Raw genomic sequence first — 14507 nt, 5'->3', positions numbered from 1 at the left:
GGTGCCAGGATGGACACAGGGCCTCTCCATTGCTGCTCAGGGAAGGCATTTGTGGGGTTTGTTCCTGCCAAGCACAAGTGCCTAGAGCAGGGTGGCGAGTCAGAGCAGCCCTCCTGCTCTGCCCCACACACCCTGGAGCAGGAGTTCTCCTGCTGAAATGCTTTTGAGGCCTTTGGGTTTCCTTCCAGGTTCTGTAGCAAAGCTTCCCTATTTCAGGGAGGTTCCAAATCCAAATTCCTTGTGCCCAAGCTGGCAGTGCTGCAGAAAAAAACAGGGATGACACATGGGCTGTGGCACTGGTGCTTTCCCTGGAGCAGGCAAAGCCCAGCTCTTTCATGCTGAGAGAGTGGTTGAGAGGAGAGGGAAACTCATCCCACCTACTCGTCCCTACATGTTGGAGCACGTGTAGGGACAGTTTCTGCACAGTTCAGGCACAGCCCCAAGGGAAGCAGGGACATTCTCCTGGGGTCCCCAAAGCTGGGGGCCAATCCAGCTGCACTGGGGGCCTCCGTGTGTGTCCAGCTCATTCTCCCTGGGCTGTTGGCACAGGTCAGTTGCTGACCAATTCCATCCCCTGACTGGTACTGATCTCCAAGGAACCTTGGACCTCTCCTCGGCCATTGTTCTGCAATTAGAACCCTGAGACACTTCCTCAATTCCTCTCCAAGGTGATGTCAGCACAGCAATGAGCCCAAACCTTTGATTACCGCTGTGGTTCTCTCAGTTTTGAGGGTCAGTTCCCAAAGAGGGCAACAGGAGGGTTCTATGCTGGGGCAAAATTTAGAAGAGTGAGATGTGGTGAATACTTTAAAAACCAGAAGTTTCAAAATCCTTGAATTTCAGAGGCTACAACAAGAAAGCTGGAAGTTTTTATGGTCCATTCTTCTGTCTTGCCATGTTCATTTGGCACATTCCAACTATGGAGAAGATTATGGAAAGCAGAACTGCAGGAAGAGTTGGAGGCTTAATCCCCAAGTGAGCAAGAAATAAGGAAGGAGAGAAAAGAATTCAAACTGTTTACTGGATCATTATGACCAAAAACATTCTTCACTCACTTTGCAACATCCCGATGGTGAGGTACCTTCCTTGTTGTTCTTACTAAATAATTACCGTAATTTGGAATCTGTCCCTGGTTTAGAACAAAACCACAGGTCAATAATTGACCCAGTTTGGTTCCATAGTCAGAATCCATTAACCTTCTCCAGAGATGTGTCTCCCTGCAGCAGAGAAGGCAGTTTGATTCCTTTTGTGCCCAGTTTCTCCTGAGTTCATGACTCCAGATGAACGGGAAGGGTCCCAGAGCACGGAAGCGGCCACAGTGAGCAGGATCAGAGCTCCCAGTGCCCATGAGGTGCAGGCCATGCACAGCTGCCCCAGCCCAGCAGCAGCTGCTGTTTCCCCGCTCTGGGGCAGCCTGAGGGTCACGGCTCTGCTGTGCAGGGTGGCTCCTGCAGGACACAGCGCTCGCAGCCGCTCTGTGTCCCGCAGCTTTGGCACCTGCGCCGGCCCTGCACGGCTGCCAGGCCTGTGCCCCACTGCTCCCTGGCTGTGCCTGCTGTGCCCCACTGCTGCACCTTGCCATGCTCACTGCCCTGCTGCTCAGGAGCTGCTCCAGGAGCTGCTCTGCTGCTCTTCCAGCACAGTTCCTCTGCTCCCCACCACTGTGCCACCCCTGCTGCGCTCCTGCTCCAGCGCTGCTCATCTCTCGCTGCTCCTCTGCTCCTTATCCACTCCTGCCCGGCTCCCCTCTTGTTCCACGGCTGCTGCTCTTGCACTGCCGCTGCTGCCAAACCTGCCCTGGTGCTGTGCTCACTCCTGTGCTGCTCAGCTGTGGCACTGCGGGGTTTCCTGGGGACATTGTGACGCTGCAGGGACCCAGGGGATCAGAGGGGCCCTGGGACACTCCGGGATCTTGGAGAATCCAGAGGCCCCTTTGGGGCCATGGGCCCTCCTGGAACCAAAAGGAGACTGTGAAACTCTGGGGCTTCATGGAACCACCCACTGGGATACCTCAGGGTCTCCTGGCTGCCAGCAATCATTGTGACACTGCAGCAACCAAGGGGACATTGTGACACTGTGCAGTTCATGGAATTGAGGGGATGCTGTGAGACTCTGGTGTCTAAAGATGCTCAGGGGCCATTGTGACACTGTACCCTGTGGAAACAGGGGGACACAATGACCCTGTGGGGTCTCATGGAATCCAGAGGCCCCTGGGACACAGCAAGGCCGCTTGGAACCAAGGATCCATTGGGACACCTCAGGATCCATTGGGACATCCTTGGGCTGTCCAGGGATCCTCGGGACATTGTGGGGCCTCAGGGAACCGAAGGGAACCTGGGTTACTCTAGGCCCTCAGGAAACCAGTGGTGTCAAAAACACTGTGCCAGCTCCTGGTTCTCAGTCTCTTCTGAGCCTTGTGCCCATCTACAAAGAGGCAAAACTGGGCAGCCTGAGCCTGTTGATGCAGAGTATTCCCGTCTCCATGGGAGGACATTCCTGCCACCTGTGGTGCTGTGTGTTCTCTCTGCTCCCTGGGGGAATTGCATCCTACAGAGACACCGACCCCTCTGGTAGCTGATACCCCAGTGCCTCCTGTGGGGTGGCAGCAGAGACATCTTTTGCTCCATCATGTTGCTCCAAGCAGGCCTGGAATGTTTCCAGGGATGGGGCATCAACCAGCTCTCTGGGAAACCTGTGCCAATGTTTCACCACCCTCAGCAGGAAAAATGTCTTCCTTTTGTCCAGTCTGAACTAATCCTGTTCTAATTGAAAATCATCTCCCCTTCTCCAGTTCCAACAGGCCCTACTAAAACATTTCTGCTCACAGTTCCTGTGAGGTGCCTTGAAGTCCTGCAGGGTCACACTGGGGTGTCTCCATGGCCTTTTCTGCTTCAGGCTGAACAACCCCAACTCTCCCAGCCTGTCTCTGTCCCAGAGATGTGCCAACACTTGGAGCATCTCAGCCTCCTCTGGAGCTGCTCCATGAAGTCTCCATCTTTACACAGCTGAAGACCGTGTTGGACATTTTTCACACAGAAGTGCCAGTCAATCAGGAAGGGAAATCCCTCACTGCTGAAATGCTGGTAGCAGCTGCAGGGACAGATCTGCACAGCTCAGACACAGCCCAAGGGAGGCAGGGACATTCCCGTGCTGTCCCTGAAGCAGCAAGGCCAATCTGGCCACACTGGGAGCCTCTGTGCCTGTCCAGCTTGTTCTCCCTGGCCTGTTGGCACATGGCCAGTGGCTGTGCAGTGCCATCCCCCTGACTGGCACTGATCTCCAGGGAAACCTGGACCTGTTCTCAGCCAAAGTTCTGCCATCAGGACCCTGTGGACACTTCCTCAATTCCATTCCAAGAGCAGACCAGCACACCAATGACATCAGAGCACTTGTCCATCTGGTCAAGAATCCTCCATGGGGACACTCTGCTCTCTCATCCCTGGGGCACTGCACAGGAAAATCTTCCTGGGTCCTGCAGCTCCTTGGACAAGTTCCAAGAATGCAGTCACCTTAGATATTTGCCCAACTGCCCCACAACACATCTTTGCTGGATCTGCAGTGTCCCTGTGGAAAGAGGGAAGCAAAAGCCTTCATTAATGTTGTGGAATGTCAAACATAAATTGAAGCCATGGACAGCTCTGAGGAACCACTTCTCAGAGGATTTTCACTTCTTGGACACCCCGAATGCTGAAAGTCTTCCTGGTGCCCCAGGCCCTGGGTAAACAGGGCTCATCAGAGATGCAGGCAGGGCACCAACATCCCTCCCCCCTGACTGGGCACCTCTGTTTGCCCAGTTTGATCCCAGTGGCTGCCTGGGGACAACACCAGCTCCCCCCCAGGCATGGGCACATCCTGCTCTGGGCCAGTGCTGGCCTGGGCCCAGGGCCAGGACATTGCAGAGACACTGAGTAGGGACAAGGGCCCTAGGGAGCTGTGGGCAAGTTCAAGAGAGGGACAGGGTTGGAATGGGACCCTTGTTGGGGATGGGGTCCCTGGCACCCCCATGTGTGGCAGCTGTGCAGAGCAGGACCCAGGGGCTCTGGGATGGCTCAGTGGTCACAACTGTGACAGGGCAAAGGTGAGCACAGGGGATATTCCTCTCTGCTATGGGGCTGGAAACTGGACTCATTTGGTGCCTGCAAGGTTGATAAGTGGGGTTCTGTGGATGTGGGAAGTGCCACACCTGAGTAATTCCCCAAGCCCCACCCTCACCTTCAGGTGATCACAGTCTCCCAGCACTCTGGGGCTGCTGGAAGATGGATTGTGTTGGAGCAGGGATTCACCTGTCTCCAGCTCCCTTCCCTTAGGTGCCTGGGCCCTTGCAGGGGCAGCTGCCCAATGCAGGAAGCTGCAGGGATGATGGGTGAGAGGGCTGGATCCATGCCACATGTGGGATGGACTCTGTGCCAGAGCTGGGCTTATGACGAGGGCTGGGGGCTGTGCCAAGCCAGGCTTTGGCCTAGGAGTTGTCATGGACAGGGAAGGAAGGAGTCCTGGAAGGGATAAATGTGCTCATCACCTGGCATAGCCTCAACCAGCACTGTCAGACCCCGATGTCATGGTGTCCCCACATCTCATCCTTTGTAGCTTCCCATCCTTGGTGTCTTCTGAAATTTCCCTGGGATCTCCTCTTTGTCCTATCCAGAGTCCATGAATGCCCTCCCACTGATCATTCCCAATTCCTTTCAATTTTTCCCCTCAGTCCCTTGCTTTTCTCCCTGGCCACTGCAGTGGTATGTCCTGGCATCATTCCTGGATTCACCTGGCACACACAAACCCTGTCCTAGTCCTGTCTTCTCCTCATCTGTCCTACTTCTTATGTTCACTCTTACCTCCTCTGTTTCACTCCCATGTCCCTAAAGTTTCTTTTCTTCTCCCCTGCATCCCACACAGGGCCCCTTCCACATCCCCAGCCCAGTCCCTTGACCTCCTCAGCTCACTCTAGCTCAGTGTCTTTGTGTCCCTTCTGCCTCACCACAACCTCCTTGCAGGTTCTGAATTTCCATCCCTTAGCCCCCGCACCAAATTTGGTGGCTGCACCCTTGTGCACCCTGCATCCCACAGCCTGACAAGTTCCAATCAAGAACTATGGTTTATTCTCCTTTCCCAGACACTCCTGCCAGGAGCTGAAAATTATGTCAGGGATGTGAGTGTGGGGTGGGATTGGGGGGCATCCCCTCAGAGAACTTGGTGTGGCAGTTCAGTCCCCCTATCCGTTTGCTGGCACCAGGCACATCCCAGTGACCACTGAGGTCTCCCGATATCCCTACAGATGGATTTAGACAATGTCACAATCCTGAAGACACTGCTGGTGAGTACCTGCAGTGATTGCAGAGAGAGGGGTGGAGATAAGGATTTTCTCATGTCCACTGGACACACAAGGGTCTTATTTGACCCTGTCTTTTAGGATTGGAAGTCTTGGTAACTCCCATGTCCTGTCCCTCTGCAGCACCATGAGGAGATGATCATCTCTGGAGGATGCCCGTGATGGCCTTGGAGCTCAGGGCCATTTCACTTCAATGTTCAATGAACTCCTTCAGTGAAGCCATGCCCTGTCCCCGTGTTTGTGGGTGTGTTTCTCTGTGCCCATTTGTCTCTGCCTTTGTCTGTTTCTCTGGGAACATCTCTGTGTGTCCCAGGGGTGGATTTGGCTGTCCTCTGCTGCCCCCATATGTTCCCTGCGTCCAGTGACATGGGAAAAAAGAGACCAATCCTTTAGCCTGGGACATCAGGCTGGGGACTGGTAGCTGTGTCAGGAGTTCCTCCACTTTGACATGATTCCTCTCTGCTCTCCCCCGAAATGTTTGGTGTTTTGGAAATTGAATGAGGCCCGGCTGTGGGCAGCATCAGTGGGTGAGTGTGTGGGCAGGCTGAGTAAATGTTAGAGGGTCCTCAGCAATGTGGCAGGGAATAGTCATGAAGCAGAAGAATAAGCAACAAAATTTTTCCTAAGAGTATTTCTTATTTAAACAGAAAGAAAAAATTAAAAATAAATATATTTTGGATGAAATATTTCTTGATTTTAAAATTGGCTTAAGTGTACATGGCTATGAAATGTTGCTCAGTGGGCTGGTGTAGGTGGCTCCGTGCAGGGAGTTGAGAATTCTGAGATGCAGAGCAAGGCTTGGCGGGTAGGTAGACTGTAGTCCAGGTTCTGTTGTGGCCATCAAACCAACCTGGAGAAATCGTAAGGACAAGCAGCAGCAGGTAGGCAGAATGGGAATAAGTCTACCTGGTTTCATAACAATAATTTACAGCCTGGTCTACCCGGTGAAAAAATGGACTTGGGAGAGAAGGTCTATCCTGCTAGGAGGCGGCAGCGGAAGGCCAGGTCTACCTGTCACCGAGGCGGCCGGCAGAGGACAAGTCTACCTGGCTCCGGGGCTGGCCGGCTGGCGGTGTCTGACAGAGGCCACCGGAGATGGCGCTGCGAAGGTGGGCAACTGCGGGGAGAACAGGTCTACCCGGCTCCAGGGCGGCCGGCGGAGGCCAGGTCTACCCGGAGCCGGCTGGTGAGCAGTGCCCGAGAGCTGCCGCCAGGGAGGGCGCTGCGAAGGTGGGCGGTCGAGAAGCAAACAGGTCTACCCAACTCCAGGGTGGCCGATGGAGGCCAGGTCTACTCATATCTGGGACCGGCTGGGTGGCCAGCGGTGTCCGCCGGCCGCTGACGGAGAGGGCACCGCAAAGTCGGCCGGTCACAGGGACAACAGGTCTACCTCGCTCCGGCAGAACTTAGTCTTATTTCGGCATTGGCTGGGTAGACCTGTTGTCCTTACCGGCTATGGAAGTGCACCAAGGGGTTGCTGTTTCTGGCTGCCCCCAGCTGCCTCATCGTAAGAGGCGGCTCGCTCCGCTGCGCCCCCTCGGTCATGCCCAATACGTTCTCTTGGGGCCGTCCGTGGCCTCGGGCTCGTCTATACATATTATGGGAGGCGAGGTTACGGGCCGCTTCCCCGCAGGTTTGACCAGTGCCTGTGTCCGTAAGGCGGTGGGGGCGAGACCGCGTGTGCGGAGACCAGACCAGAGAGAAATACCGCCGGTTCCCGTACTACCCAGTTGCTGGGACAAGTTGTGCCGAGACGTGACATGAGCTGCTCCCCGGCCCAGGCCAGGTGAGGCGGGGGGGCAAGAAACAAAGCCCGCGAGTGTGTCCCACTCCGGGCCCGGCCGTTGCCGGTTCCATGAAAGAGAAGGGAGCCGGGCGCGTGCTCGCTCCTCCAGTGCGAGCACGCGTGTGTGAGCCGCCGCCGGGTGGCGCAGCGGTGACGGCTGCAATCCTCGCTCCGTCGTTGTCGCCGTGGCCTCTCCAGCGGGGTTGTGTGCGAGGTTTCGGTGGCCAGGCCGCGTCCTCCGCGCTGGGGGGGCGGCCCGAGCCACGGCAGTCCTCTTGGGCGCAGCGCCGGGTTACTGAGGGAAACCCCGGGCCCCGAGAAGGATTGCCGGGGTGACGGCAGCGGACGTCGGGCGCGCCCCCGCCCGTGGACGCTCCCCCAAAGGTGGCAGCGGGGGAGGCACCCTGGTGGGGCCATGCAGGTCGTTTCCCTCGCCCCAGGGTCAGGTACCTAGCGCTCCGTGCCTCGGCGGTTTCCCCCCCACCCCGAGTTCCCTCGGCATCGTCACATGTCCATTGGGGGCGAAAATGGGGGGGGCCCGCCTGGCCGGGCGGAGGTTTAAAGACTCGGGCGGCATGGCACGCCCCGCCGCGGCGACGGCGGCGGCGGCAGCAGGTGGGGAGCTACTCCCGCTGATCCCCCTGCGGCGGCGTCCGTCGCGACTGGCCACGTGCGCCTCGCTGTCACGTCGGCGTCCCCGCCATGCGCCCGCGCGTGGGGGCAGCCGTGCTGGGGAGGGGCGCCCTGCCCCCCCCCCCGTGGCCCGGCCTTGGCGGCGAGGCCGTGGCACGCGCGATCGGCCGCGGGGCCGACCCACCGATGTCGACATGGGGCGATGCCGGCAGAGGGCGCGCGCCCTCTGCCACCTACCCTGAGCTGCGGGGTTGCGGCCGCCGGGGCCTGCCGCGCTCTCTCCTCTTGGCCGCGTCAGGCCGCGACCGTGCCTCTTCCCTCGACGGCCTTCTCCTCGAATGTGGCAGCGGCTGCCAGCCGCCGGCCATCCCTGTCACGACTGCTCTGCTGTCCCCGGGTGAGCGCTCGACGGTCCCTCCGTTACTGGAGGCCCGGTGAGCGCAGGCGACCCCATGCTGAGCGGTGGCGGCGCCGCTCGGCGAGTGTCCCCCCCGGGGGGACGGTCTGCTGGAAGGTGACTGCTGTGGCCTGTGGCCGTCCCGGCCCAGGCCCTTCCTGTCGCTTCCCCGTCTCCCCTTTGGGGCCGCGTGTGAGCCAAAGGGAGGCGGGGTCGGCCGCGCGGGCGCTTCTGCGCCTGGTCCCCGAGTGAAAGCGAGGCCGGGGAGAAGCGAGAGACGGCGTCTAAGGCATGCCGCCGTGGGACCCAGAGAGAGAAGGGCGAGAGAGAGAGAGGGCGAGCGGGGGAGGCGAGACACGGGCCTCACTCCCGGGCTCCACCCCGTGCGGGCAGCTGTCTGCGGGTGGGTACCCGGTGGGTCCCGTGCCGTGCTGCCGCGCACATGCGAGGCGCGAGGGCCGGGGACGGGGGTGAACCCCCGGGCCTCCTCCTTCCCCGACCGTCCTCCCCGCTCCCCCCTCTGTCGTCGTCCCCTGGCGCGTCGGCGAGCCGTCGGCTTTCTCTCCCCGCAAGAGGTCGCTGAGCGCCGCCCCGCGGTGCATGGTGTAACACCCCCGGTCAGGGCCGTCTCTGCCGCGCTCCTTTTCGGTTCTCGTCTCCGGGATGGGAGTCTCCGTCTCTCCGTCCTGTGTCTCTCTTTCTCACGCCTCTTCTCTCTTCCGCTGGCGCCGCGGGCGCGAGCGGGGGTTGGGGGGGAGCGTGTAGCGGGGGAAGGTGAAGCGAAAACCGGCCGTCCGGCCGGTCCCCTCCACCCGTGCTGGCGCGCGCTCCATCCCTCGCATGGGTGAAGAGCCGCGCGGGCGCTGAGGCGGGGAGGGGCGGTGCGGCGGCGCAGCTCTGGGCTTGCAACCTCAGATCAGACGTGGCGACCCGCTGAATTTAAGCATATTAGTCAGAGGAGGAAAAGAAACTAACCAGGATTCCCTCAGTAACGACGAACGAAGAGGGAAAAGCCCAGCGCCGAATACCCGCCCTGCGGTGGGGCGCAGGACATGTGGCGTACAGAAGCCCCCCTCCCCGGCGGCGCTCTCAGGGGACCCAAGTCCTTGTGATCGAGGCCGCAGCCCGCGGACGGTGTGAGGCCGGTAGTGGCCCCCTGGCGCGCCGGGCCTGGGGCTTCTCGGAGTCGGGTTGCTTGGGAATGCAGCCCAAAGTGGGTGGTAAACTCCATCTAAGGCTAAATACCGGCACGAGACCGATAGCCAACAAGTACCGTAAGGGAAAGTTGAAAAGAACTTTGAAGAGAGTTCAAGAGGGCGTGAAACCATTAAGAGGTAAACGGTTGGGGCCCGCGCAGTCTGCCTGGAGGATTCAACCCTGCGAGTCGCGATCGGCCGGCACGGGTTTGGCAGATCATCGCCTCCGTGCCCCCTCCGTCCCCCGGGCACCCGCCCGCAGGGGCGGGCCGGGGGGGGGCGGGCTGGCACGGGAACCAACGCCCGGCCGGCGGCCGGCCCTGGCCGGGCGCATTTTCTCCGTGGCGGTGTGCCGCGACCGGCTCCGGGTCGGCTGGGAAGGCCTCCGACAGGCAGGTGGCCCGGCGCCGCGCGAGCGGCGGTGGGTGTTAGATCCCCCGGGCGGCAGGTCTCGCCGAATCCTGGGGCTGAGGGAGAGGACTGCCGCCGCGCCCTCCTCCCCCCCCGTCGGCGGTGTCGCGGCGGGGGGTGTTGCCTTCCCCGCATATGCGGGGTTTGCGGCGTCCTCGCAGCCGTGGCGTGACGCACAGGGGTGCAGGAGCCGGGCCTGCCGGCCCCCGGCGCCGCTGTCAACCGGGGCGGACTGTCCTCAGTGTACCCCGACTGCGAGGGGCCGCCGGGCCAGGCTCACGGGCCGCGCTCGGGCGCCCAGAGTCCGCGGCGATGTCGGATACCCACCCGACCCGTCTTGAAACACGGACCAAGGAGTCTAGCACGTGCGTGAGTCAGGGGCTCGTGTTGAAAGCCCACGGCGCAATGAAGGTGAGGGCTGGCGCGCGCCGGCTGAGGTGGGATCCCGGGGCGCGTCGTCGCACCTGGCAGCCCCGGGCGCACCACCGGCCCGTCTCGCCCGCCGCCCCCTCGCGGGGCCGGGGAGGTGGAGTGTGAGCGTACGTGCTAGGACCCGAAAGATGGTGAACTATGCCTGGGCAGGACGAAGCCAGAGGAAACTCTGGTGGAGGTCCGTAGCGGTCCTGACGTGCAAATCAGTCGTCCGACCCGGGTCTAGAGGCATCGGACCCTGCGGTTCGCACGGTGGGGAGGGTCCCCGGGGGGGGTCCCCGGGCCGGCGCCCCGCCTCGGCCGGCGCCTAGCAGCCGGCTTAGAACTGGTGCGGACCAGGGGAATCCGACTGTTTAATTAAAACAAAGCATTGCGAAGGCCTGAGGCGGGTGTTGACGCGATGTGATTTCTGCCCAGTGCTCTGAATGTCAAAGTGAAGAAATTCAATAAAGCGCGGGTAAACGGCGGGAGTAACTATGACTCTCTTAAGGCAGCTTGGGAGAGTATAGTTACAAACTGGGCATCGCTGCAGAGATCGCACCTCCTCGTGGTCCCGCTGGTAGCCCTCTGTAGGGTGACTAAGTCGATCTTCTGCCCCAGTACGGAGCCGTTGGGAATCGCCAGCCCAACGTCCTCCCGCCAAAATTCAGTGAAACAAATTCCTCGGTAAAAGCTGTGTGGCTTATTGCCCAAAACCTGGCCCCCCGGTTTCATAGGGGCAATGTCTCTGGCAAGTGGACTGACCACCCACTGCCAACCCACCGCCCAAGGTGGTCCCATTCCGATGGGTTCTGGCTCTGATTTGGGGGGGGGGGGGCTGGTTTAGAGCGCCGGTACGCCTGTCCAGGGTATCGGTCGGTTCCCAGACCTCCCCCGGAGACTGGGTAGACCTGGTGTCCTGGAATTTTAATTTTCCAGGCTCCAAGTCTAATTCCCAGTGGGTTGACCTGTTGCCCAGGCACGGGGTTGACCTGTTATCCAAATTTGACCAGGTAGACCTGGTGGCTCGAAATTTACCATCTAAATTGTCCCCCGATTTGACAGAAAATGAATTGGCTTTGCTGGCAAACTTAGAGTTCTATAGATCAGACTTGTATGTGTATGAGGGTGTTCATTTCTTTGCCGATTGGGAGGGATTGAGCGGGTTGCCTGAGGTGTATGAACAACTAGCACCACAACCGTGTGCAGGAGATGGTTCACATTCTGATCTCCCGAGAGATACTAAACTGTTTGTGCTTGAGCAAAAGGGCAGCGAGGAGAAGGAGAAGGTGGACGCGCCAAAAACATCGCCTCCGTTGCCCAGGAAGCCAGGGGAGCAGAAGCCTGAGGAGACGATGATGGTGACTGTTCCTGACAAAAACCCACCTTGTCCTTGCTGTGGTACCCGGGAAAACTCTGTGTTGGCCCTAATTGAACATCTGAAGGGGTCGCACGGGAAAAAGAGGATTTGTTTTCAGTGTGTTAAATATGGAAAAGAGGGTACTAACTATCACAGTATTGTTTTTCATTTTCCCAAATGCAGGGGTCCTGTAACTGAAACAGCTCCAGCTGGGGAGTGGATCTGTGAGGTATGCGGAAGAGATTTTCAAACTGAAATTGGCGTGGGACTACATAAAAGACATGCACACCCATTGATAAGAAATCAAGAAAGGATAGTTGCTTCCCACCCGAAAGAAACATCTAACCGTGGTGCCCACAAAAGATGCTGGACAAAAGAGGAGGAAGAGATGCTGATAAAGTTAGAGGCGCAGTTCGAGGGACAGAAAAACATCAGTAAGCTCATCGCGGAACACATCACAACCAAAACAGCTAAGCAGATAAGCGACAAAAGGAGATTGCTGCCCAGGAAACCAGATAAGGAGGTTGAAGAGGAACCTGCTGTGAGTACTCGCACCAGGAGAGCAGCTGCGGGCCTGAGAAAGGAACCTGAGCTGAGTCATCAAAACCAGGCTGCAGTCGAGGACAATGGACCTGGGCGGAGTGAACCGCCGGGTAAGCCAGCTGCCAGAAAGAAAACAATAGGTGTGAAAAGCCGCGGCCTTGAGGAGGCTAACGGCCGGAGGGGAACCATCAAGCAGCAGATGGCCGGGCAATTGCAGGCCCATTATCACCGGACACTCGGGGAGAGGCTATCAGCTGGGACAATTAACACCTTCCCCGGGGCATTCAAGCAGTTAATGGAAGGCCGGGAGATGCAAGAGACCGTTAATCAATCAGCGCAGGACTGCTTCGGATGCCTGGAATCGATAAGCCAGATAAGAACAGCAACCCGAGATAAGAACAAAGGGGCCCAGGAGAAGCAACCCAGGAAACCTTTTCAAAAGTGGATGAAGGACAGAGCGATTAAGAAGGGTGATTACCTTCGCTTCCAGCGATTATTCCATCTTGACAGGGGGAAACTTGCTAAAATTATTTTGGACGATATCGAGACTTTGTCCTGTGATATTCCACCCAGTGAAATTTATTCGGTTTTTAAAGACAGATGGGAAACACCTGGTAATTTTAATGGCCTTGGGGACTTCCAAAATAACGGGAAAGCCGACAATAGTGCTTTCAGGGACTTAATTACGCCTAAAGAAATTGAGAAAAATGTGCAGGAAATGAGCAAGGGCTCAGTTCCCGGTCCAGATGGGATTACTCTCGGGGACATCAAGAAGATGGACCCTGAGTACTCCCAGACGGCCGAGATCTTCAACTTATGGTTAACATCTGGAAAAATCCCGGACTCAGTGAGGGGCTACAGGACAGTTTTAATTCCGAAATCAACAGAACCTGAAGGCTTAAAGGACGCAAATAACTGGAGACCCATCACGATCGGTTCCATCTTGCTGAGACTTTTCTCCAGGATTGTAACAGCTAGGCTGAGCAAAGCCTGCCCCCTCAACCCAAGGCAAAGAGGCTTCATCAGAGCGGCGGGATGCTCTGAAAACCTGAAACTCCGGCAATCTTTAATGCGGTCTGCCAAAAAAGAACACAGGCCACTGGGTGTAGTATTCGTGGACATTGCCAAGGCTTTTGACACCATAAGCCACCAGCACATCATACAAGCTTTGCAGCAAAGAGAAGTTGACCCCCACATCATTAGCCTGGTGAGCAATATGTACAAGGACACCAGTACTTATATCACCGTGAAGAAAAACACACGCACACAACAAATCCATTTCCGGGTTGGACTAAAACAGGGTGACCCCATGTCACCCCTTTTATTTAATCTGGCTGTGGACCCCCTGTTGTGCAAGCTGGAAGAGAGCGGCAAAGGGTACCATCGAGGCCGGAGTAGTATAACGGCAATGGCATTCGCAGACGATCTGGTCCTGGTGAGCGACTCCTGGGAAAACATGGTAACAAACATCAAGATTTTGGAGACCTTTTGTGATCTGACCGGTCTCAAAACACAGGGAGCAAAGTGCCACGGCTTTTACATCAAGCCCACAAAGGACTCTTACACCGTCAATGACTGCGCTGCTTGGACCATCAAAGGAACACCCCTGAAAATGATTGACCCTGGCAAAACCGAGAAATACCTAGGCCTGCAAATTAACCCCTGGACTGGGATAGCAAAATCTAATCTATCCACAAAACTAGAATTTTGGCTCCAAAGGATTGATGAAGCTCCACTTAAACCTCTGCAGAAAATTGACATCCTCAAAACATACACCATCCCTCGACTGACGTACCTGGCCGACCACTCAGACCTGAAGGCCGGGTTCCTTGAAAGCCTCGACCAAAAAATTCGAACAGCAGTGAAGGACTGGCTGCACTTACCTTCGTGCACGTGTGATGCCATCTTGTACTCGAGCACGAAGGCCGGCGGTTTGGGCATCACCAAATTGGCAGGGCTGATCCCCAGCGTGCAGGCCCGAAGACTGCATCGCATCGCTCAGTCTTCAGATGAAACGATGAAAATGTTCCTGGAGAAAGATCAAATGCAAGAAATGTATAAGAAATTGTGGATTCAAGCTGGAGGTGACAGGGAGAAGATTCCTTCCATTTGGGATGCACTAACACCGAGCGAACCATCCAATGATGCAGGCACAACTTCGGAGTGGGAAGCACCATCCTTGAAAACTAAATTTCCAAAACCGTGCAATTGGAGGAAAAATGAATTTAAAAATTGGATAAAATTAGTGTCCCAGGGCCATGGAATTGCAAACTTTGAATGGGATAAAATTAGCAACCATTGGCTACAATATTACAGAAGCATACCTCACAGGAAACTCCTCACTGCTGTGCAACTCAGAGCCAACGTATACCCCACAAGAGAGTTCTTAGCTAGAAGGAGGCAAGATAAATACATCAAATCTTGTAGGCACTGTGATGCGGACA

The 14507-nt window shown here is 57.2% G+C and overlaps 1 protein-coding gene across 1 annotated transcript in view; it reads right to left on the bottom strand.

The window, feature by feature from the left end:
• Window positions 1-14089, bottom strand: part of LOC306815331 (olfactory receptor 14A16-like) — a gene marked incomplete at its 3' end in the record, with an annotated part of 115577 nt that extends 101488 nt beyond the window's left edge. The window contains exon 1 of the mRNA XM_079331913.1: window positions 13947-14089. Within this exon, the coding sequence (XP_079188039.1) occupies window positions 13947-14058 (112 nt within the window). The 5' untranslated portion in view covers window positions 14059-14089. The remainder of the gene's footprint in view (window positions 1-13946) is intronic.
• Between the last annotated feature and the right edge of the window lie 418 nt (window positions 14090-14507).

The sequence above is a fragment of the Erithacus rubecula genome (assembly GCF_903797595.1).
Source record: "Erithacus rubecula genome assembly, contig: scaffold_115_arrow_ctg1, whole genome shotgun sequence".
NCBI classification, from domain to species: domain Eukaryota; kingdom Metazoa; phylum Chordata; class Aves; order Passeriformes; family Muscicapidae; genus Erithacus; species Erithacus rubecula.
This window is presented reverse-complemented; position numbering and strand designations above follow the sequence as displayed.